The following is a 25,908-nucleotide window of genomic DNA, read 5'->3' as shown; positions in this document are numbered from 1 at the left end:
TGATTTATCATGATTGATATTCCCAAGCTTTCATGACGGAACATTACAAGCACAACATCTTAGTGTATCCTTGCACAATGTTAGATATGTTCAAATATCCAACTGGTGAGGAAAACATAAAATAACAAAAATGACAACTCTAAAAAGACAATGCAACAAAAAATGAAGCCTCCTCTGTGAACCTCTCTAGCATTTCTAATGATTCTTCAAAAAGAGTGTTGCAGTGCTGCAGATCTTTGAAGACTCTGGCTGTTGCTGGCAGCACCTTTAATGGGTGGAGGTTGATTCTACACAACCACCGCTCACAAATACAGTAAAGATTTAACACCACATATAAGCCAAAAAAGGCTGCAGCCTGGTATGGCCCAGACCATCTAGCGAAATGTACAACACGCATCATCCACATCATCACAGGAGACTCTCGCCAGATGATTTATCATGATTGATATTCCCAAGCTTTGTGACAGAACGTTAGAAGTGCCACGTTTTAGGATTTTCTTGCACAGTGTTAGACATGTTCAACTGGTGGGCGAAACTTATAATAACAAAAATGACAACTCAAAAAAGACAATGCCACAAAAAATTAAGCTGCCTCTCTGGCATATATAATGACTATTCAAAAAGAGTGTTTGAGTGCTAACAGTGTTTGAGCACTCTGGCTGTTGCTTGCAGTACTTTTAATTGGTGGAGGTTGATTATGCACAACCACCGCTCACAGCTACAGTGAAAATATAAGACTGCATATAAGCCAGAAAAGGCTGCAGACCAGTATGGCCCAAACCATCTCTGGCAATTTCCAATATGCATCATCCACCTCATCCCAGAAGACTGGCATCAGATGATTTATCATGATTGATGTTACCAAGCTTTCTAATGAAACACTATAAGGGCCACGTCTTAGTATTTTCTTGCACAACATTAGACATGTTCAAATGTCCAACTAGTAAGGAAACATAAAATAACAACAATGACAACTCTGTAAAGACAATGCCACAAAAAATGAAGCCTCCTCTCTGAACCTCTCTAGCATTACTAATGACTCTTCAAAAAGAGTGTTCTAGTGCTGCAGGTGTTTGAAAACCCTAGCTATTTCTGGCAGCACCTTTAATGGGTGGAGGTTGAGTCTGCACAACCACCGCTTACATCTACAGTGAAGATCTGGAATGCATCCAGACACCGCAACTTAAAGGGTTTAAACTCTACACTAGCCTAGCACAAGGCACAACAGTTGGGCAACTGCCCCCATAAACTCAACACTCAGACAAACTCCCTCCACCGAGGACCCAAAATGCCCGATGCAGAATTAGATGCCGACAAATAGAAAAGGAACACGATACAAATAATGCGGATACACAAGCTCAACCGCCCACAGTAGAAGACGCCTTCAATACAGAACACACCTTGCCAAATAATACAATCGACAGAACAAACATTGTAAGAGAAAAATCCTTATATCTTACACCGTACCTCGCACCAACCAAAGCACCGACATACTTCAACAACCCCGACATCTCCAGATGGACAAAGAACTCCCCCGAATAATGGAACAAAAGACAGGAGAAACCTAGAAGCGAATCGGATGATGCCAATCGCCTTACTCCCTATGTCACAAGAATAGAAGGGCACCGTCGATACCCACATCAAATGACAGGAGATGGCAAAGCAATAGAAGTCAGCAACCCAATTATCAATCTTACAGACTGATCAAATGACGAAGCCGCCTCCATGGAACCTCAACCGATCTGAGTCTACATAAAAGCACCCCAATTGCACACCCACAAATTAAAACAGGGAACAACAAATCAACCAAATCACACCAAAAGGATCCACTGCAACCTAATCAATGCAAGGTCAATGTCCAAACATGCCACTGAAATGTATTCGCAACCGAAACATGGCTCGATGACAACTACAAGATCACCCTCAATAACTGCCTGCCTAGTACCTTCAAGTGCGTCCAAGCAAACAGAAAAATCAAAAGAGGTGGTGGATTGGCAATCATCCACAAGGAACACTTGGAAATTAAAGTGGAAGACATATTAAACATCGATAAATGTGAATCCCTAATCCTCCATCTATAAAAAAAATCCGAGAAAAAACTTGAAATTCACACTTGTATACAAACCACCAATTTATGATGCAGCCTTTGTAGGCACCTTCATGGAAGCAATGACCAACCTAGCTATCGAGCATAACCACCTGATTATCCTTGGAGACTTCAACATCTGGTTCGATGAAGAAACCACAACCTCACAAAAATCTCTTGCCAGCCAACTAGCAACAATGAAACTACATCAGCTAGTCAAAGGAGCAACCCACATGGCAGGGCATACACTAGATGCAATCTTCGCCAACAAAAAACTAATTACCACAGTGCCACCAATTGAGATCCTCTGGAGCCACCACCTCATCATCCCCTTCGTGATCACACGGCCCTACCCAATAACCAAGCAACAGGGAAAGCTACCGATCATCATGAAAAGAAACTGGAGAACCATATAATACTACAACTTAACGGAACTCCTGGAGATCACCAAACCACAAGCAACAACTATGGACGAAGCTGACCTGGAAACTAGAATAGATCTACTTCACAACTTCATCACGACACCAATTGACGAGATCGCCAAAGACACACCTTTTAGTCTGTCCCGCGAAAGAGCAAAAGCAAAATGGTTCACCCCACTACTCAGCACCATGAAAAGGAAAAACCGAAAACATGAACTAGAATGAAACATCAATTATGATAAATCATCTGGTGCATGTCTTCTGGGATGATTCAGATTATGCGTATTGGAAATTGCACGAGATGGTCTGGGAAATACTGGACTGCAGCCTTTTTTGGCTTTTATGTGGTCTAATATTTTCACTGTAGCTGTGAGTGGTGGTTATGGATAATCAACCTCCACCTATTAAAGGTGCTACTAGCAACAACTAGAGTCTTCAAACATCTGCAGGGAACACTCTATGTGAAGAGGTATTAGAAATGCTAGAGCGTTTCAGAGAGGCGACTTCATGTTTCGAAATGCAATAATTCCGCTGAACCAACAATATTAGACAGTCTGGCGCTGCATTCCATCACCCCAGCATAATGGCCAAGTGGAAAGAGCAAACAGGTTTAACAAGGAAAGCCTACAGTTGGCGGACGCTTTAGGAATGGACGGAAAGACTACTGTGCTTGAAGCTATAGCCATACACAGACGCACTCCCAACACTGTCACAGGAGTTACTCCATTTGAATGAAAGAGAGGCAGGAGAATGAATAATAAGCTGCTCCAAAGGTGGCTATTTAACCTCAGAAACAGACCTCATGGTCTACATCTGGAGATTCATTACAAAGCCTTTACAAAGCCAGCAAAAAACAGGCATAGAGAAAAGAGAGATACGACACCAGCAGTACAATATCAATTCCCACGATAAAACTAGTGGATGAATTTAAAAACAAAGACACTTTGCAGAACGGTAAGCGAAGAGAAAACTGGCACCAATTATGAAAGATGGAAAGAGATGGAATGTAGACACGGTTGCTGTGTTCAAAAGAGGAAATGGCACTGGAAGCACAAAACTAGTGGGAATCACCAGAGTGGGGAACAAGATCCAGCAGCACAATAGCCAATAGACATGCAGATGAATGAAGACATACAGCAGGAACAGCAACCACCATAAGAGGAAGAGAACCAGGAAGAATGCACTTTTTCATCTCTGGGCAGAGGAAGCCTAGAATCCTCCAGTGAACCCTTCGAGAGAGCTGAAGAATACAGATGTTCTCAGAGGATCAGAAAAGGTAAGTAAAGCTACGTGACTTATTCATTTATTTTAGTATATAAGGAGATGCAAGCAATGGTATCCCTGATGTGAGGCATGGTGAAACAGTCAGAGAGGGCATGGGAGGAAGGCTTGCACAGTCGGAAGTGCGAAGGACACAGACACAATGCACTGGAGCAACTTCCCGGTTATTCCAAGTTGTTTCCACATGCAGCCTCCTGCTGTCTCTTATAGATATATATACTTATTCTACAGGGGCAACTAAAGCTGCATGTTAAAACACCTGCCTTGAGTGAAGAGTCTTATTTGCAGTGTGTATTCCTCCACTTCTTTAGTATGGGAGCAGACTAATACAGGGACATCATACATAAAGTATGAACTGTAGGTGGGGGCAACAGAAAACCTGTAATGCCCCCTAAAGATTCCCCCATTTAGAAGCCACAATTACAGATGTGAGGATGATGACTGCTCTATGGCGACATGATTCCTAAAAAAAGAAGCTAGAGGTAACATAATATTGCCTGCCAGCATCCTCTTTCCAAATAGGGAAGATCAGGTGATGGAGATAGCCAAACGAGAGGTCACCATTGGTCACAAAGTAAAGGCTGCCTCGTAGGTTCAATGCGAGGCATATTAAGAGCATACTTTTAAATTGGAAGAAACATGAGAAAAATAAATATTAATGTCAAAATAAAGCTTTCATTAATTGCATTGGACCAACAAGGCTAGGCAGTTTTTATCAATGTGGCTAAAGACCTTTTTGTTTGTCGAATCACATTGGTTGAGTGTTGTCAGAAGAGCCCTGTTTGAAGGGGAATATATGATATGAGTTTTGAACTGCGCTGCAGTCTCATGGGGGCAGGGCTATTGGTGGCACCGCAGTCTGCTCGGTGTGTAAAGGTTTCTTTTTTAGATTTGGCAGTCAGAGCTCTTAAAGATACATAATAGAGGGGCGCTGGTGTCTACCAGCTACCATGTGATTCAGAACAAGTTAATCATAGTGAAAGCTCTGAGATAGTGGCGCTCATTTTGGTGAAACGAGTGGAACTGTTTAAGCTGGGTAGAGGGTTATTGAATGTTGTTTTCAAGAGCTTCATTTGTTTCTATGCTGCTTGGTACATTGATGAGTTTTCCACTTTTGTGCTGCATTACATTGTATTTGCTATTTCTGTCATGAATATTATTATTTTTACTAATACCTATAGCTACCACTGATCCTGTGATGAAGGAATTGGGTCATGTGGCCATGATGGATCAGAGCCTCATATAGAATGCATTGTGATGCTCCTTATCCATCATGCAACCATTATAATATATATCTGGTTTTGCAAATGTATATGGTACGATTTTATTTGTAAAATTACTACAGGAAAAAAAGTCTTATTCACTATATGTACAACTCCAGACCTATTGATATATATATATATATATATATATATATATATATATATATATATATATATATATATATATATATATATATATATATAGTTTATGCTTTAATACCTAGGTTATCAGGTATCTGGTGATCTCAATATATTCATTTTACGGATGTTAAGTTACAGCTAGAAAGCGATAAGAGGTTGGATGTCATTACAGTGTGAATATTACAATGCACATCTGGCTGTAGCTGAAAAAACAACGTGCTGTAAAGAAGGTGCTCTCTTGGGGTTTATTTTTAATTCGATCCAAATGTACTTTCTTTTACATAAAAACATACAGATGAGTGAACTAACAAGCAAGGTTCTTCTTCTGAATGCTGAAGTAATGAGAAAGCAGTATGATCCCTTTCCTCAGAGACCGGTTCAAACTCATGGTAAGATTATTTCTATTTTTTTATTATATGCATTTTTCTGTTATATAAATAATATGCATCATACAGAAGAAATCTGCTATTTTGAATGGACTTATAAAGAGTTTGTCATCCCGTAAATACTAAAGCTGCTTTTTTCTTGAAAAACTTGTCTCCTTGAGCAGCTACAGTATCTTGGGTGCTGCCACATGTTGATGAAAGGGAAATTCTCTTGTGCAGTCTGTTCTATATTATTTAGCAAGAGCCCTACACCCAGCCATGCCCTTTGATCCTTTTTCCATCTGGAAAATAGTGAACACAAGCAGTCATCTTAAGGAAGGGTTTGTATGCATGTGCTCTTCGCTTTAGTGCATTATCCTATATTTGTGTTTTTACCATAATTGGAACATTTACACTGCCTCACAAAGATTCAAAAAGGTTTGCACTGGTACAAAAAATGTAATTTTATTAGCATGTATGATCTGGACCTTCTTCCGTATACATTAATCAAAAAGCCTCGAACAGGAGCAAATGCAGAGATGCCTAGAGCCTCTCTGGGAGGGCCACAAGCCAATCCGTGTGACCCTCATTTGCACAAGAGCTTCTTCAAGCTACTCCAGGCACCTCACGATTTGCTGCCGGGTTAGGCTTTGTGGATGAAGTATAAGGGAGAAGATGCCAATCAGAGATGCCCATGGACATCTACTTTTCTCCAGTACAATTGTGTATGCATACATTGTCCATTATTGATTATGAGTCATTTTTAATCTATGAGCAAAATGGCCCCTGATTTGTGAAAGAGGAATTAAAGGTGGCCTCCTGCATGATAATGCTGTGTATTTACGAAACACAGGGGTAGCTGTTTTCATCTTTCACTATAACTGTGCCACAATAAAACACCCATCGAAGCAAACAAGAATTTCACAATGATCCTATGTTTGTTTCCTACCCATACTTACTGAAATGTAAAGATATGAGTGTGGATGCTATTAGTACTTGGTAATTTAATTTGGATTGTTGCTCGTACTCCGAGACAAATATTGAAGAGAAAAATATGGCCTACAATTCTCACTTGAACATTCATTGTTATAAACCCTGTGGCTCCAATTGACTTAGAGTGTGGCTCCTGTATGTCTAGAGCCACAGTGAACAGACTGGGTTGGATTACAGGCTCACATGAAGCAAGATGGGAATGGGAGAGCCCAAGACAGCTTCAACTCCAGCATTCTCCACTGTCTAAGGACAGAGGCTCTAAGGCAGCAGAGATCTCACTTTGTTCCACGTCAGGTCTGAGATGCTCACCTGCAGTCGTCCTCACTTTTTCACTTACACCACTTTGCGTTAAGATACCTGCAGTTCCACTCTTCTGTTTCTAGATTCATTATTTAAGCACTTTAATGTAAAGTTAACGGTGCCGGTGCTTCTACGACGGCTTGCCTACCATGGCTGCTGTGCCCAGCAGGGTCAGTCATGTCAGGCACAGCGGCTCCGGCAATCAAACCCGTAGTGTGCAGGTGTGGAAAGAACAGTGCCAATAAGCTTACTGGCACCGTTGTTTCCAGACCAGCACACTTGTAATGAGGCCCACTGTGTCGGTCCAACATGAAATGGCTACTCACACATTTAATACCTGTTTTCTTTAATTGTGTGCCAAATGCAATGTGTTTACTGACACAGCAGCATTCATGATCATTATATCAGAAGAATATTATAGAGGTACAAATATAGGAGTGCACTATATAGCCTTCCTCTAATAGTATATAACATAGCAGAAGGATTGAGGCAGTTAGCATTTTCAGCCATCTTTCACGGGGGTAGAACACGGGAAATATGGGACTCTTGCCTTTTATCCATGACTGGCCTCTAACATTGCGGCCTGTATGTAAAGAAGCAGGCATCCAACATTCTGACAATGAGACCCTCGCTGGCGTGCCAATACCGCCCCAGGTAAGCCCCCGGGGCCGTAGTTACAGGCCTGAGCGTAGCAAGGGCCTTAACGAAGCCCCAGGGGCATCACCGTGGGCGGTATTGTCCCGCTGCCGAGGGTCTTATTGCCATTAGTACCCCGGCCCGTTAGACGGGGGTACTAATGGCATTTTTTTTCTGTTTCGCGCAAAAAACAAAAAAAAGGGAACAAAAATGGCCACCGGGAAAAGGAAAACATAGTCCGTTTTCCCTTTCCATGGCGGCCATCGGGAGCAGACGCGCTGGGAAAAGAAGTGTTTCTAGTGTGTTCTCTCCCAAGATCAGAAGAAAAAAGAAGGTAAGTGGGGTTGGGAGGGTGGAAGTGAGGGGAAAGGGAAGGAAGAACAAAAAAAAAACATACAGCGGTCTCCGGCGGAGGACGATGGAAGCCTCCAGCCGTGTGGAGGCTTGGAGTGGGGATAGCCCCGCTCCGAGTCTCCACACAGCTGGAGGTTTCCATCGTCCCCCGCTGGAGACCGTGGGATAGAAGGTAAGTGGGGTGGGGTGGGAGGAGGGAGGAAAGGGGAAAACAAAAAAAAGTCTTACCTGAAACCCCGGCGGGGGACGAAGGAAGCCTCCAGCCATGGGGAGGCTCGGAACGATGATTGCCCCATTTCGAGCCTCCTCGGTGGCTGAGGGTCTGCCACGCCCCTCGCCGGGAACAGAGTACCTGCCACGCACGCCGTGAAAGGGAATACTGTGTGGTATGGCTCGCAAATGAGCCAATCACCACGCTGTATTCCCATTGCGCCGCGCATGCCGGGTACTAATCTGCAATATAGAGTGCAAGACTGTCAGGAATTCAATAAATAGAATGGCACAGAACATGTGCAATGGTTTAATAGTCAGGGCTGTTGGACAGGGGGTTTAATTGACACTCCTTGGGATATGACAGTGAATGATGTGGCACCATCAGTGGAGCAGGACAGTGAACGGTGTATGGCAATTCATGTTATGTTACATTATAAATCGCTGCTGTGGCAACATCCAGGCACTAAAGAGCTGGGTCACACACCATGGATGGGTGTTCATTATTAGGGGACGACAGAGATCTTAAGATGTTTCCAGAATGTTTTGAAGTCCTCAATCATCCTTAGTGATGGAGGAAGACTTTTCTGCAGTCTTGCTGACCCAGCAGATCACCCCGTCTACCTTTTTGGATCATTGTAGAGTCAAAAGCTGCCTGTGACAGAAAGGTAGGATGCGCTGAGTGGAGAAATGTTGCAACCTGTCCATTGGAAAGCATGGATCTTCATTGTGGAGGGCTTGATGTACCATAAAAATAAATCCGCTCAAAGCAGCACCTGTCACGACCCTCAGCCCTGATCCCCACTTGCAAGCCCATTGGCCAGGTGGAATCAGGACTCAGATCGCTTATAAGGCATGGCATCCACTTCTCAGGCCCTCTTGGGTCCAGTCCTGGCTTTTCGTGCCCGGTTCATAAACAAAGATAGACATCTGCTTGTGGAACTACTTTTTAGGGCCTTCAGCCAACATGGAGGCATCCACATAGCTTGATTCCTAAAACCAAGCTATGCGGTCTAGTGTTTTGGGTGTGGTGGCCTAGGGACTACTTTACCTGGACTACTTTGCAGTGGCTATTTAAACCACACCCGAACAAGACAACACGCTTTGCGTTACTTTGCTACTGGCAATGTGACGCTCACGGTGTCCAGCTTTCTCACGAGCCTGACGAATTCCGGACCTGCAGAAAAAAAAGAACATCCTTAGCAGCAGAATCTTACCTGTAATCTCCATCCTTCACTGATCACAGCTCCTGGGCAGCTCCGTTTGAAGAGTTTGCTGCCCGGATTGAAGGACCTGAAAAAAGGGAGAAAGACATTATTAAAGGAGGTAAAAGAGACATTACAACCACAAAGCACTTAGAGACTTACCTGGCTGGCTGATTTTCGACCGGCATACCTCCGGAACTCCATGTGCGCTAGGAGCACAACGCGACCTACGAAAAAGTGAAAAGCACAGGTCAGTGAGGACAAGACATTGCTGCGCTGCGCAAAGCGCCTCCTTACCGCATCATAGCGCTATTGTGCGCCATCATCTACCGGTGAGAACCAGCCTACCCAGTTCTCCAAGCGGATACTCCGCGCACCTAAGGGAGATAAAAAGAGATATTTTAGAACAGAGAAAAGGCATGCAAGAATAACAACGCCATCAATCGCAATAAGACCTACCTGAAAGACACTACAAAGGGCCGCAGTCAGTGAAGTAACTGGACCGCCCGCGCCCACAAAAGACCATACGCCCCTGCCCAGAGAGCAGGACGGAGATCTCACCAATTCCGACAACCAGGGGAGAAGAGAACCCGGAGGGGCTGAAAACACAAGGGAGGTGGGGGAAAGCCTACCTTGGTCGTCCAGTCCTAATATAGTCTTCATTTCCAGGCGGAATCCCATCGACACGGAGAACCACACCAGGGAGTCATAGAGAAGGGCACCAATGACCAACTGGCTGTGTGGCGTCCCCGTGGATACCAGGTGAGCATAACAGAACGCAAAGCCTCACATAAATAATCCACCTGGGCGCCATGGAAACATCAGAAATCGACCAATTGGCCCAATTGTTGGGTGACCTTCGTGCTGAGGTTCATTCAGCTCGACAAGAGACTAATGCACTCCGAAGAGACCTAATAGTGACCAAGGAGCGCACCGACGAAATCGGCAGACAGTTCTTGCAATCGCAGGCAGGTCAGACTCCTCTGCCTGGAGGAAATCCACTGATGCAAAATCCTATCCCACCATCTTATACCCCCACACCAGTACAGATCACGCTGCCTGGAACAGTTCCCCTGGCACCACCAGAAAGGTTTTCGGGCGACCCACGGAAGTATGCAGCATTCATAAATCAGTGTCGCCTTCATTTCCTTTGTCGCTCTTGGGCATTTCCAAATTACCAAGCTCGGGTAGCTTTCATCGTATCATACTTGAGTGGAAGTGCAGCGGATTGGTCGGTGCCGTTGGTGAACCATAATGATCCATTGTTACAGGACTATTGGGGGTTCCAGAGAGAAATGGAAAAACTGTTTTCTCGCCATACCCAGGAACAAGCAGTGGATAACAAACTCTTATCCCTCCGGCAGGGGAACCAAGACTTGTTAACATACATTGCGACTTTCAATAGACTGGTTGCTGAAGCCAGGTGGCCAGAAAACAAAAGAACCACGTTATTCCATTGAGGCTTACGAGGAAAATTAAAGGACGTCTTGGCCCAGGTAGTTGATCCCCCCAGAGACTGTACCGAATTCATAAATCTGGTTGTGCAGCTAGACCATCGGTTGCAGGACCGAAAAGCAGACCTATCCAAAGCAGACTCTCGAGTACTTTATGTTCAGCCTAGAGACAACGCATCACGGGTGCCAGACAACGCTGTGGAACCCATGCAGATCAGGGGGATATGACCTCCATTAACAAAACAAGAACGGGATAAAAGAAGACAACAGCAACTTTGTTTGTATTGTGGAAAACCAAGACATTTTCTGAAAGACTGCCCAGTAAAACCCCCAAGGAGGACAGTCGGGGCCACAGAAAAGGATGAAGTTAAGGAATCGGAAAACTACCAAGCTCGGCAACTGTAGAGGTCAGTTTGTCGAGTGATGAGAAAGAGCCACTGACCTCACACTTTGCGATACCCGTGATTTTAAAAAACCACCAACAATCGTCAAAGATGCATGCCGTAAAAGCGTACATCGACAGCGGAGCAGTTGGGAACTGTATAGATCAAGAGTTGGCAGCAGAGATGGGGCTACCTTGCTGTTCTAAGTCTACCAGGGACAAGGGGACTAACGTGGATGGGACAGAAATCGCCTCCGGACCAGTAACCCAGTGCACAGCTGCAGTAACCTTGATATGCCTGGATGGACATCAAGAGTGTATTTTATTCGATCTAATTAAGGCACCTCAGTTCCGGTTGATACTAGGGATGCCATGGTTGGTTGCTCACAACCCTTTGATAGACTGGCAGGCATGGAAATTAACCTTCTCCGGCAACTGCTCCCCGGCTTGCTACTCTCCTGAGCCGGAACCCGACTCCTGTATCTGCAAGACTTCCAATACTATAGCTTCTATAGGGGTAACTAATACTCTGCCAGATGAATATCGTGACTTTCAGGACGTATTCAAAAAGACCAGGCTAACACATTGCTGCCGCACAGGCCTTATGATTGTCAAATTGACTTTGTTCCTTGGGGAACAAATCCCATGCGGCAAGATCTACGCTCTCACCGAACCAGAAAATCTTCACCTGAAATCCTATTTGGACCAGTACCTTGCAAACGGATTTATCCACCCATCTAAGTCCCCAGCAGCCAGTCCTTTGTTCTTCGTACCGAAAAAGGAAGGGGACTTGAGGACCTGTATTGATTACAGCGCAATAAACCAGATAACCGTGAAGTACCGCTACCCCTTGCCTCTTATCCCAGAAATGGTAGACCAAGTCAAAGATGCCCAAATCTATACCAAATTAGACCTTTGGGGAGCATACCACCTGGTCCGGGTCAGAAGCGGAGATGAGTGGAAAACCGCTTTCCGTACCAAATATGGCTTGTTTGAATATCAAGTCATGCCTTTTGGCTTATGCAATGCTCCTGCAGTGTTTCAATATTTCATGAATGATGTATTGAGAGAACTGATTGACATTTGCGCCTTAGTGTACATAGATGACATCTTGGTCTACTCAGCCTCAAAACAAGATCACATCAGGCACGTTTGTTCAGTCCTCACCAAGCTCCGCCAAAATCGTTTATATGCAAAACTGGACAAATGATTTTTCACGTCACCGAAGTAGAATTTCTTGGTTTCATCCTTTCGGCCAAAGGCATCAGAATGGACGTACATAAGGTTGACGCTATTCTAAATTGGCCATCACCAACATCTCTCAAGGGGATACAGAGCATGCTAGGTTTTGCGAACTTTTACTGCCGATTTATCCCAGACTTCTCTCAGGTTGTGCACCCGATCACAGTACTGCTACGAAAATGTAATAAAAAGTTTGCTTGGACTGAGGAAGCAGAAAGAGCTTTTCAGGAACTGAAACGAAGGTTCACCTCCGCTCCAATCCTGCGGCACCCTTGTCCAGACCTCCCTTATATAGTAGAAACTGATGCTTCCAGTATGGCAATGGAAGCGGTCCTTTCACAGAGGGACCCAGAAACTGGTCAGCTGCATCCTGCGGCCTTCTGGTCAAAAAAGTTCTCACCTGCGGAAATTAATTACGCTATCATGCACAAATAACTCCTAGCCATCAAGTCCACTTTCAAGGCGTGGCAACACTATCTTCTGGGAAATAGACACACCATTACAGTGATCACAGACCACCGGAACCTACAATATCTTAATACAGCCAAAGCCCAGTCTTCACGCCAGTTACGGTGGGCCCTCTTCTTCGCCGAATATGAGTATGTGATCACCTTTCGACCTGGGGTCAAGAATGGGAAAGCTGACACCTTATCTTGGATGGGCATTGATGAAACAGTGTATACAACGCCAGACCCGGTTCCCATCATACCAGAAGACAAACTTTTGGGTATCACAACAACCCTATCACAAGCCGAATTACAAAAAACGAAATTCGACAGTCAATGAGCCTGGATGCTTTCCTCGCATGGCAAACTCACGGAGAACAATATTGCATCAAGGATCAGTTACCTTTTTTTAAGGACCGGCTATATGTACCCAAGAAGGAGTGACAACAACATATCATTTCAGGTTAGCATGACTCTCTGATCGAAGGACACTCTGGAATCACTAAAACCTTAGCCAAGGTGAAAAATAACTTTTGGTGGCTACCTGGTGTAAGGACATTGTCCAGTATGTTCAGTCCTGCGGTGTCGGCGCACAAAATAAATCCCAGAAACAGAAACCATCAGGTCTCCTACAACCACTGGACATCCCTCCGGCTCCAGGGCACACTCTTTCCCTTGACTTTATCACTGATCTGCCACCGAGTCAAGGTTTAAACACCATTCTTGTAGTCGTGGATTTGTTCTCTAAGATGGCACATTTTATTCCTCTCAAGGGCCTCCCGGACGCATCCACCCTGGCAGATGTATTTCTGGAAAACATTGTCAAGCTACATGGTTTTCCATCAGTTCTGGTCTCCGATCGAGACAGCCACTTCGTATCCAATTTTTGGAGAAAATGTTGCGCAATGGCACAGATTGACATCCGGCTATTTACCAGTTACCACCCCCAAACGGATGGCCAAACCGAGAGGACCAACCAGACCCTTGAGCAGTATTTACGGTGCATGCTGCACCATGAATTGAGAGATTGGAAGGACTTACTTTGGGTAGCTGAGTATGCATATAACAACTCTGTACATTCTAGCATGGGACACACGCCTTTTTACACCCTGTATGGCAGACATCCACGTACCTCAGAACTCAACCTTCATGCCAACTTGGAAATGCCTGCAGTAAAGACTCTTAACACAACCATCACTCAGGCATTCAGAAAGGCGAAGAAACATCTCATTCATGCCAAAGAAAAACAAAAGCACTTCGCCGACCAGCATCGGAAAAAGGCCCCAGACTATCAAGTGGGAGACCAGGTTTGGTTAGCCGCCAAATATGTACCCATCAAAGGGACCCAGACCTTCCATCCTCGACATTTGGGACCCTATACCATCAAGGCAATTACCAACCCGGCAGCCGTCAAATTGGACTTGCCACCTAATCTACAAATCCATCCGGTATTCCATGTATCCCTCTTAAAACCAATGCAACCCGGTACCCGAGTCAAGACACCACCTCAACCCATACTAATTGAAGGAGAACCAGAATTCGAAGTCAAAGGCATCCTGGACTCAAAATACTCTAGAGCCAAGTTATATTATCTCGTCGGCTGGAAGGGATTTGGGCCTCAAGATAGGTCCTGGGAACCCAGTGAGAACATCCATGCACCACGTCTAATCAAGAGGTTTCACCCGAACTTCCCAACTAAACCTGGACCAGGCAGGAGACACACCATGGGAGGGGCCTTGGGGCGGAGTGCTGTCACGACCCTCAGCCCTGATCCCCACTGGCAAGCCCATTGGCCAGGTGGAATCAGGACTTGGATCGCTTATAAGGCCTGGCATGCACTTCTCAGGCCCACTTGGGGGCAGTCCTGGCACCTTTGGCGCCAGGCTCATAAACAAAGATAGACATCTGCTTGTGGAACTACTTTTTAGGGCGTTCAGCCAACATGGAGGCATCCACATAGCTTGATTCCTAGAACCAAGCTATGCGGTCTAGTGTTTTGGGTGTGGTGGCCTAGGGACTACTTTACCTGGACTACTTTGCAGTGGCTATTTAAACCACACCCGAACAAGACAACACGCTTCACGTTACTTTGCTACTAGCAACGTGACGCTCACCGTGTCATCTTTCTCACGAGCCTGACGAATTCCGGACCTGCAGAAAACAAAGAACATCGTTAGCAGCAGAATCTTACCTGTAATCTCCATCCTTCACTGCTCGCAGCTCCTGGGCAGCTCCGTTTGAAGAGTTTGCCGCCCGGATCGAAGGACCTGAAAAAAGGGAGGAAGACATTATTAAAGGAGGTAAAAGAGACATTACAACCACGAAGCGCTTAGCGACTTAAATGGCTGGCTGATTTTCGTCCGGCATAGCTCCGGAACTCCATCTGCGCTGGGAGCACACCGCGACCTACGAAAAAGTGAAAAGCACAGGTCAGTGAGGACAAGACATTGCTGCGCTGCGCAAAGCGCCTCCTTACCGCATCATAGCGCTATTGTGCGCCATCATCTACCGGTGAGAACCAGCCTACCCAGTTCTCCAAGCGGATACTCCACGCACCTAAGGGAGATAAAAAGAGACATTTTAGAACAGAGAAAAGGCATGCAAGAATAACAACGCCATCAATCGCAATAAGACCTACCTGAAAGACACTACAAGGGCCGCAGCCAGTGAAATAACTGGACCGCCCGCGCCCACAAAAGTCCACGTACCCCTGCTCAGAGAGCAGGACGGAGAGCTCACCAATTCCGACAGCCAGGTGAGAAGAGAACCCGGAGGGCCTGAAAACACAAGGGAGGTGGGGGAAAACTTACCTTGGTCGTCCAGTCCTAATATAGTCTTCATTTCCAGGCGGAATCCCATCGACCCGGAGAACCACACCAGGGAGTCATAGAGAAGGGCACCAACGACCAACTGGCTGGATACCAGGTGAGCGTAACATCACCTTCAGCCAATGACGTGAATATAGGGCAACAGAGATCAGTGCTGGATTAAACTCTGTGGAGACTGCTAGGCAGTCGAAATGGCACCCCCTCTCCCCCTCGCAAATTATCTCCTAATACATTTTTTATTTTCTGCACCACTTTATTTTGATTCATATTCGTGGGCCCCTAAAAGAAGTGAGGCCCATAGGCTGGTGCTTACTTGGCCTAATGGTAATCCTGCACTGAGAAAGATGCTGGTAAACGATCCTATATGCAGCAGGATTCAAGGTTCAGAATTCTGGATATGCTACAGTTGGTTGATTTGAAACCCTGGGAGACCCAAAAATGCACTTTTGACATACTCAAGGTGGGATAAGAGTCTGGACTCTATGGGAAAAGGAAAAAGAAGGGAAATTCTTTTAATCATTTTCAAGTTGAAACCACTCTTGTGCATCACAGCTAAACTGTGACTGTTCATAGTGTGGTCAGCATCGATGAGCATGCCTAAATAGGCAGTGGTTTCAGTTGATGTGAGCCAATTTCATCAGGCCAGCTGGAAATATTGGTTCCCATGCTGTCAGGAATCATTTGTAAGATATTTTGTAGCATCCTGTTGTTAATGATAATTGTTTGCGCATTCCCTGGGATTGGATTAGCTCTTTAGGATTTCAGGATTAGCTCTGCCTAAAGATTAGGTGGATGTTGTCAGCGTAGTAATACACAGATACTCGCCTGGCACATATCAATCTCATTAAGTGGCACACATAGACATTAAAACGAGTGGTGAAACACCACGTTTTAGTTATGCAGGGGTTGAACAGTTTATAAGCTAAAGCGGGCTAATTTCAAACTTACATATGCACAAGCCAGTTGGTCTGAACATGTGTACACTATTCACTAATGGGTTTGACATGCTAAAAGCACTACTTAATGCCAAACGCATTAATTCACAGGTGTTGGCCTGCAACTAAGACGTCTCTGTATTGCATGTTCACAAAGCAAATAGAATCGCGTGACGCTTTGTTTTAATACAACACAAAAGTCCTCATTACAAGTCAGGCGGTAAGAGGTTAACGCGCCGGTAAAGGTACCGGCGCCGTCAACCCTGTACCGCCTGATGGTCCAGACGTGCAGAGCGGGTCCCGCGAGGGGAGGAGGGAGCAAACAATGGGCCACTCGTAATCGGCCCGTTGTATGCTCCCTCTCCCATTCCCATTCAGCCCTATGGGGGCTGAAATGGGAATGGGGAAGGTCCGGGCCCGGGTTCCTGGAGGGAGCATTTACTGGGCCCTCCGAAATCGGAATGTCCCGGTAATTCCCCATTCCGGGAACCCGGACCCGGATCCAATTTTGGCGGCAACCATGCCGACAATAGCGGCATGTCTACCACCAAAATCGTAATGAGGCCCAAAGTCATCTAGTTATTTCCATAACACGCAAAGTTAAATCTATGAAATAGGATGCTGGTTGGCTATGGCTGGTTATAAAACATTTCCATGTTAAGCATAAAAAATATACAGCTGGCTGGGAAAGGGTATCTTTTCATATGTTAAGCATATGAAATAGGCATAACAAATATGCAGCTGCCTTGTCCGTTTCTTGTGGGAGTGGACCCAGATTTTAGGGCGTAAAGGAAGACGTTTTCAGAGTGTAAATATATCATGTGGTGTATTCTAATGTAATTTATGTTAATAGAAAAAACATTTTTGCAAAGGACCTTGCTCTTTTACGTGAAGTAGTAGTAACCTCAAACAAAAATCTCAAAAAATCTATTGAAAGTTCAACATACTGCATACGCCCCATTGAATTGGCTCCTCATTAGGCCTCATTACGAGGCTGGTGGTAGCCGGCCTGCAGTACAGGTGCGGCTGCCCGGGTATTCATTTTTTTTCGGCGCCCAGAAAAGGGCAATTACCGGGTCATTACGACCTTGCCGGACCCGGTAATTTCCCTTTTCTGGCCGCCGGAAAAAATTCTTACCCATTCCCATTTGAGCCCCCTAGGGCTCAATGGGAATGGGGAGGGTGGTAGTACTGATAATGTTAATAACGGTACCGGTGGTACCGTCATTCATGTTCTGCTCACGGGTGCCGACACGGCCACTAGGTCAGACCTGGTGGCTGCAAAGGCACCCGCGAGCAGAACTCGTAGTTTGCTGCTACGGTAACAATGGTACCGGCAAGTTTACCTGTACCATTGTTACTGTACTGGCAAACTCGTAATGAGGCCCATTGTCTTGGATTCCACTTATGGATTTTGGACTCAAATATAATGTTGAGGGATGTCAGAGTAATACAATTAACTTGCACCATGATTCGAAGTAGACATGAGATCATAAAATAAAGTACATTGAAGTATAATAAAGTTTAAAATGTACATGAACAATATTATTGACATAATAATACATACCAAGAAATATTAAAATTAAATAAAAAGCAAACTATTTTGTTAGAGAAATACTGTTTTTAAATGTTTATTTTCTTTAGCGTATGCAACTTGAAGTATGCTGTTAAAGTTGTATCCCTTTCTTGGGCCTTAGCTGCAACTAATTTTACATTATCATTGTTGAAATACACATTTTGTTCACCTGGAAGATGAACTTGAAGACTTATTGATGTTTACGTAAGGCAAGAGCTCCCTCAAGCAGTGATAGCAGGTGAAGGGTGCAGGACGGCTTTGGACAAACATACATCTGGCCTTGTATTATATAGTATAGAAGGCAATAGTGATCTTCTAGTCCAAGGAACATTACTCAGGCACACTACAGGACCAGGATTGGCTAGCTGGAAATATGTGAGGTTAAGGTCAGCCTAAATCCACCCAACAAAAGTATGCTCTAAGGGGCCGGTTCCTGAGGCTTCTGATAAGCAGATTGCATCTGGGATGGCCCAAGTGGACAGGACTAGGATAAGAAGAAGCAGTGACTATTCTAATATTTTGTTTTCTGTTCCTTAAAAAGACCACTTTTCTGGGTTTTTCCAAATTTTAATTGTGTTCTTGCATCTATATTTTGGGGGCTGAATGACATCTTTTTACACATGCTTCAAACATTGCCTATTTTAATAACATTGTTTTCTTTTCCATGACCTTTGAAAACAAAGAATAGTCATGATGTATTTGTTAGACTGCGTGGAGGAATACTGCACTGTTGTGAGATAAAACTAAGGATAAAGCATATTTCAAAACCTGTGCTCTTATTGCATTTCACCTTGCTAGGATATGTGGAGCCACAAATATATAGGATGATGAAAGGGTGGAATCCAATATGTGGCTTTAAACAGTTCTACCTTTACATTTAATTAATCTCTTAAAAGTAATGGTCTTTGATAGATTGTTTAGTCATTTCCATATAATGGGTTGTCAGTTTCTGAAATAATACCACCTGGTTACTAGCTCAACAGTCCTGACAGTACTCCTGTGAATAGGTGTCCATGATCATTGTTGAGTGGCTTTAGGCTTTAGATTCCCATAAGTGGATGATAGAAGAGTAGAATTGAAGGATTATATTGAAAACATTATCGCTAAGATTGGGGACTGCTTATTGTTTTAGTAAATTATTTATAATACTCATGCTTTATGTATAAGCAAATAAATATATGTGAAAAGAAATAGAACATCCTTTATGTGTTTCAATTTATGAATGTAAAGAGGCACTATATTGCAAGTGTAAATGTGTGTGGTTTTAGTGATTACACTGTGTAAGGAAGTTATTGTCGGCATCTAATGTTAAACATTTACACAATGTTAATAGGAATTGGTAACTAAGTTGTCCTAGGAATAGGCCTGCAACAATTCATCTCCCAATAGTAAAGTTGTCAGGTTCTAAGGGGTGGAGGTTTTTCTTGTGCTAAACACAGAGATCCCACTCTCTCCAGAGCCTTACATCACAGGTGGCACTATTTTCTGCCGCAGAACTGGTGCAGGCACAATTGGGCATTTTGACTGTCTATTTTGTAGAGGTTCAGCTCTGGCAAAAGGGTATGATGAAAAACATGACAGAAAGGGAGGATTCCTGTGGCACTCCCTATGTAATCAGAAGTGCATCTGATACATAAGGAGGGAATTGTAAGGAAGGCATGGTATCAAAGCAAGACAGACACAAGTGATCACAGTTCAAGGTTGTTTATAAACTGCAAAGTGGGTGAGATAAACGCCTAATGTAAACTTAAATCTAAGATGGGAGAAAGCTACGACCATCAAATAATAATAATATAGTCCTAGTGGAGTCTAGTAAAATTAAAAGGGCCTATACTAAGGTACCTACTGTCAATCCTTACTGCTATGCTATGAAATAGTGTGGGATAATATTCACAAGAAAAGAAAGAAGTGTTGACAAAATGATAAGTCAGGATGTTATGGCTGGGGTCTCCCTTCCCCATGTTTTTAGCATGGGACAAGGCGGGACTCTTGAGCACACCACATTCCTGGGCTTCTCTGGCATGGGCTCACTCTTTCTCTATATCAGGGCCTTCTGTACCCAAGTCTCTTCTCATGAAAAGTCTCTTGCTTCAGAAGCCTGACATGCCAAAACAACAAAACAAAAATTCCTTCTCATAACCCTCCAGTAGAGGGATTATTCTTGACCCTGGGGTCCCCCACAGTCATGCTCCGATCCTTTTCTCAGTGATTAGCCTCCCTCAATTGGACTCAGACCAACCATTCACTGTGGTCATCCCTCAGTCGAGTTCATACTTGTCGTCACAATGTTATTCATTTAGCTTCTTGACAATTGTTCTCTTGACATCCCTCAGTCGGGTTCACTATCATCTTCGAACCACAGTTTCCTTATTTTTAATATTCAAGAGTCCCAATGTCTTTTTAAACAACCACCTTTTTGTAAGGTCCCCCTCATCTGGGCTCAGACCTTCTACAGTACTTGCCAACTTTAACCAAAAACTTCCGAAGGGCGATCACGTCTTTCTGGGTCACTTTGTTACCTTAAGGCAAGGGCGTGTTTATTGACAATAACCAGTTCGTACAGCGTGCCCCTCCGCGGGGCACAAATGCCTGACTCAGAATTCTCTCAGTCAGGTTCACAATTTCACAAATGTAAAACTCTTTTGCAACGTGTCAAGGACATTCAATTGGACAAGGGGTTTTGCATGACCCGTGTATGACCACCTTGACACCTCACGTCAGCCTTCCCTATGGCCTCTTGGTCTTGGTATTTTCCTTCCCCCATTGGCTCAATAGTGTCTCTTTGTTCAGGAGAGGGGTACTAGTTGGAGACCTCGGACATGCACCCATGTGGCGCCAGACCACTCTATCTCTGGTACCAAGTTCACACACAAAGGACCTCTGGCTCTTTATCTTCTTAATGTTGCCACAGCAACCTTGAAATTAGCACAGTCTGGCCACTATCAGGTTCTTCTGACTCACCGGCTGTGTTGAACTCTTTAGCATTTCTTTTAGCGCTGGAGTTAAGGACAGTACCACAATGGCAACCATGCCTCCCCACCCTGCCTGTAAGTGCTAAAGGGTTCCATGTACTGCTAACATCTGTCACACATTCACCAGCTGCAATTTCCGGTCTTAGTTTTCTTTTGTCAGAGGCTTTGCGGTTCTGGGTTGAAAAGGGCAAGGGCAACTCCATATGTGACTCCTTTCAGGTCTTGCCACCTTTCTCCTCCATTTTAACTGCCGTCCTGGAATAGTGGTTTCCTCATGCTTTTGGCCTTGCTCAGAGTATGCTTTTGTGCTCTGCCTTTTATCCCAGTGGGGAAGGGAAAGGGCAGTCAGGTGTGTGTAGTTATCGGCACTTGCCTGACTCTGGTGTTGGGACATGTCAGGTAAATGGCTCTAATATTAGTCTGTTGTCGGTCGTGGGGTGAGAAAGTATTTGTGTTGGAAAAGGTTGGGGGGTTAGAGTTTCTAAGTATCCTACCGGACAGGATGGGGAAAAGTTGTCATAGGAAATGGGATACCGCGTCTCACCCTTTAGTGTCCCACTTCCACTCCCAGAAGACTCCCTATCCAGGTGATCCTCCTGCCCTGGTCAACCCCCAGGAACTGGATCCAGTAGCGATGGCCATGTCCTGGACACCTGGTTGACAGATCCCAAGAACTAGTAAGTGAGACAACTTCATGTTTCTCACAGAATGCAAATGTCTGTACACTTACTCAACGAATCCAAATGTCCCTAAGTCGGGAAGATAGGTTAGTGTGACTGAACGGGTCGATTGCAGCAGATAAGTACAAGAGTAGCCGATTGCAGCAGATAAGTACAAGAGTAGCAGTATCACGGCTTCTCCTCTGTCTGCGCTTTATTGGGATAGACGTTCAGATCTCAGCCTCTCCCAAACGATTCAGATTGCGGAAAGGATACTAACATGTGGGGAATGCATAGAGATGGGTAGAGGGGCAGGGGGAAATGTTGCGGGTAGAGGTGATTGGCGGAAGCCACGTGTATTGTAGAGGCCCACACATATTCAAGGGAACCTAACCCCTTGCTTTGCTGAAATGTCATTTAGAATACACTGCATGTGCATGATATCCATTACATGAACTAACACTGTATTTGAGAGTAGACCTGAATACTCGTAGGCTGTGTTGGAAACACATAACGATGAGTCCTCTTCTCTTGTTTGTCGATCACATCCTAACCCCCAGGAAAGGCAGGGAATATGCGCATACTCAAATACAGACAAATGTATCTAGTTAGAACTTTTTACAATTAGACAGGAATACGAGCAGTCAAATGCAAGTAGGGCTGCAGCCAATTGTGAAGGCTGTACCCATGGGAGCCAGGGCAGAGATCCTTGGCTGCCAAAACACGAGCTGAGATTTAGGACACCAGCAACCCCCAGAATAATGGTCATCCCATTTTAGCTATCAGATTCCCAGGGATAAAACTCAGAAATCCATCATGAATCAGATGGATTAGTGGGACATACAGGAACTCCAAGCCTACCCCTTGGGAGGAGTAGCTGATAATGGAAGGAGCGGAGAACAAGGTCCATGACTTGTACAAGGGAGAGCAACCGATGATGTCAACGCCTATTAGATAGCAGCACGGAGGCATGATGGGGGCGACTGTGTGTCTGGGATGAAAAAAGAGATGCTTTGTTTCCATGGACCAGGCTGACATTGAAGTTATCTTCCGAGCTCATGTTGATGTCCAGGTGCACATCACATGGTTAGATCTGTATTTTGAAGTGTAACATATCATTTTACAGAGACCCAAGGTGAAGAGACCGTCACCCACGTGTGAAGAAGTTGAAGAGAAAGATGATGCAGCCAATGGGAGAGGGGTCTATATGTGAATATTAGCATGTAAATAGGTGGTAGCCAATGAGGGTGACCAAAGAACACTGTATATGAAATGCGTCACACATGACGATTGTCACCGTTATAACATGCTGTTTGCAGCGATGAAGACAGAGAGCTCTGTGGCAGTGTACTTATACCCTGTTGCCGTTTTTCTTTTTGTATGCAAAAAAAAGCTCTTGTTCATCTCGAAAAAGGGTACACCAAGATGTTTTCCCTAGTGAGTTGTCATGTTTATGTCTGGTTTTTGTGAGGTTACCCTCAAGCTTCTATTTAGGTCCTCAAGAATAGAAATGGTAACAGCTTCGATAACATTCCAAGGATGAATGCCTGCCTGAAAGTTCCCACTGGCTCATTGGCACCAATACATTCCTGAAGTTGCTTAACCACTGTACTCAAGTACCTTTGCATGGTATGACAGATTCTAAGAAGTGGGCCTGAAACTGGGCTTGTGTTCAGAATCTGTTGTAGTTTCTCAACACGGCCAACAAAGTATGTGATAATAAAGAAGAATTAATGATAATAAGCAGTCTTACCAATATAATTGGCTCTTCTGAGGGTATCTTTTAAATTCTGGTGGACAGGGGTCTGCTGATGAACCAAACAATTTAGTTTAGCCTAATAGGTCTTGTAGTTCTTTCAAATCTAAGGGCTTATGGATTTCAAAGGTTGGACACAGTATCCTCTTTCAAGACGGGTGTAACTTGCAGAATAGTAATTATTTGGTGTTAATGTAATCCCAATTAAATCTTAGTGATTGTGATTGTAAAGAAATGAGAGATTTTATTGTATAGCTTGAGTAAGTTCTTTCCCGTAACCTCAGAAGCAGGAGTTTTCTGCAGCTCTGTGAGTATGTGCTAAATTACTTTTTTTGGATAGTTTACAGTGAAAGGAACGTTTTGGAAGTCTTTATTTTCTTTTAAGATTTCCTTCTTGTAGAATATCATTAACCTAATTAGCTTCAGCTTGTCCTTAACGTGATACAGCCACTGTAATTTCTCCTCTAAAACACTGGATGCTCTCTTCATCATAACCCTCCTAAAACTGTGATTGTCTTATTTCCTGCGCCTTCAGCTTGTGACTATTCTCCTTCATCTATTTTTTCCATCCTGATTCTCTTTCTTTTTCTACTGAAATCAATGTGTAGCTGAAGATGCTGCTGCCAAATTTTAAATTGATATGTCAGTGTCTCGCACACACTGCTGGCATCCCTTTGCACACACCACTCCTTGGGCCAGTGTAGAATACCCTGTAGGGGCATGTCTCCCTCTCCCTGTGTTACAAAGAGATCACTTACACAGTTAAAGCCACTTCACGTCTCTTGTCGCAAATAGATGGCACATTCAGTTACCAACAGTGAATGCATTCTGCCACCTCCACACAATTCTGCACATTTGTATATGTAGGAAACTACTTTTTTTTCTCATCACAAAAAGATGGCATACTTAGTTTTAGCTATCCAATGTAATCACCTTGTACCCACAAAAATGTTTAGACTTTTGGTACGCAAATCGTATTTTCTCTTGTTTGTCACAGAAAGATGGCGCACTGTCACTAAATACAATCGCCCCCTGCCTCCCTATGATGTTTTTTTTCTGCAACCATAAACAAATCTTATTCATAACAAAAAGGTGGCACACCCAGTACAGCCACTAAATGTACTCTCTTCACTCCTATGAATGTTAAGACTTTGGGCCTCATTAAGCTTGCTGGTACCGTTGTTACTAGACTGGCAAACTCTGAATTGTGCTCGCGGGTGCTTTTCATTCCGCCAGGCCTGGCCTGGTGGAATGAAAGGCACCTGCGAGCACAGCAAACCTGTAGCACCGGCATGGCAATGAACCGTGCCAGTGCTTCAGGCATCCCCATTCCCATTTGAGCCCACAGGGCTCAAATGGGAATGGGGGTCTACCGGCACCCACGAAAGGGCAATTACCGGGTCCAGCTGGGCCAGAATACCCCGGTAATTGCCCCTTCGCGGGTGCCGGATTTTCTTGCCGGTTTGGAGGTAGCCTTGCCGGTTTTACCGATAAGGCTACATCCAATCTCGTAATGAGGCCCTTTGTCTTTGAAACTTGTATTTTCTTCAAATTTTAACCAAAATGACACACCCAGTACAACCATCAGAGATGATATCCTGCTGCCAAAGGATTCTAGGATTTCTTTTCCCGTAACCAGCATTTTCTCTCATTCATCACACAAAGATGACTCAATGAGTTACAGCCACTGAATATAATCTCTTACTGTCTCCAAAGAATTCAAAGCCTTTTCTATGCAACTAGTACTGTTCTTGTTTGTTAGAAAAAGCTGGCACACTGAGATTCAGCCACAAACTATAATCTCAGATAGTGCAAGTCCTGCTGCTAGCAAACTGCCTCCGACCAGTGAACCAATGGGTGCAGGAAAACAGCTTGAAAATGAGTATCTTTCTCGTTCTAACCAAATCCATTTAAACATCAGATTTCGGCAGTCCAGCCTGGCCACCAATTAAGGCAATTTTAATTGCTTACTTATAACACGCTTAATACCCAGAGGTTTCTAAGCACAGACCCGGGGATCGAACCTGTGTTGCTCTGTGTCGTCTTGCTTTCAAGGCAAGCACGTTGCCCCTGAGCTATCCTCCCAAAACAAAGTGTTTCCACCCCCTCTCTAATTCACTTGCATTAGTTGCCTGTTGAATGTAGAGTCAGCTTTAATGCCCACCATATTACACATAGACTATTCTATGGATCTGACCCCTCTTTTCTTCACTATAAATTCAAACGTTGCATCCTACACACCCCTGGAGGTCAGAGCCGGTGTTCTCTCTCTCAATCCCTAAAATCAAAAGAGCCTCAGCAGGAGGCAGTTCCATTTCCTTCTGTGGGGCTCTTTGGAACCCCCTACAAATTAGCAATCAGTTAGTTGAGAATCATCTGAACTTTGGCACACTCATTAAGAGA

General features: G+C 44.4%; 1 protein-coding gene across 2 annotated transcripts in view; it reads left to right on the top strand.

The window, feature by feature from the left end:
- ANGPTL5 (angiopoietin like 5) overlaps positions 1–25,908 on the top strand; it is a 448,401-nt gene that overhangs the window by 213,923 nt on the left and 208,570 nt on the right. For both annotated transcript variants that reach the window (XM_069640373.1, XM_069640374.1), the window contains one exon: positions 5,488–5,581. In XM_069640373.1, the coding sequence (XP_069496474.1) occupies positions 5,488–5,581 (94 nt within the window). The remainder of the gene's footprint in view (positions 1–5,487; positions 5,582–25,908) is intronic.

The sequence above is a fragment of the Ambystoma mexicanum genome, chromosome 7q (genome assembly GCF_040938575.1).
Source record: "Ambystoma mexicanum isolate Mex_15411 chromosome 7q, UKY_AmexF1_1, whole genome shotgun sequence".
Classification (NCBI taxonomy): Eukaryota; Metazoa; Chordata; class Amphibia; order Caudata; family Ambystomatidae; genus Ambystoma; species Ambystoma mexicanum.
Note: the sequence above shows the minus strand (reverse complement) of the source record. Positions and strands in the feature narration are given on the sequence as shown.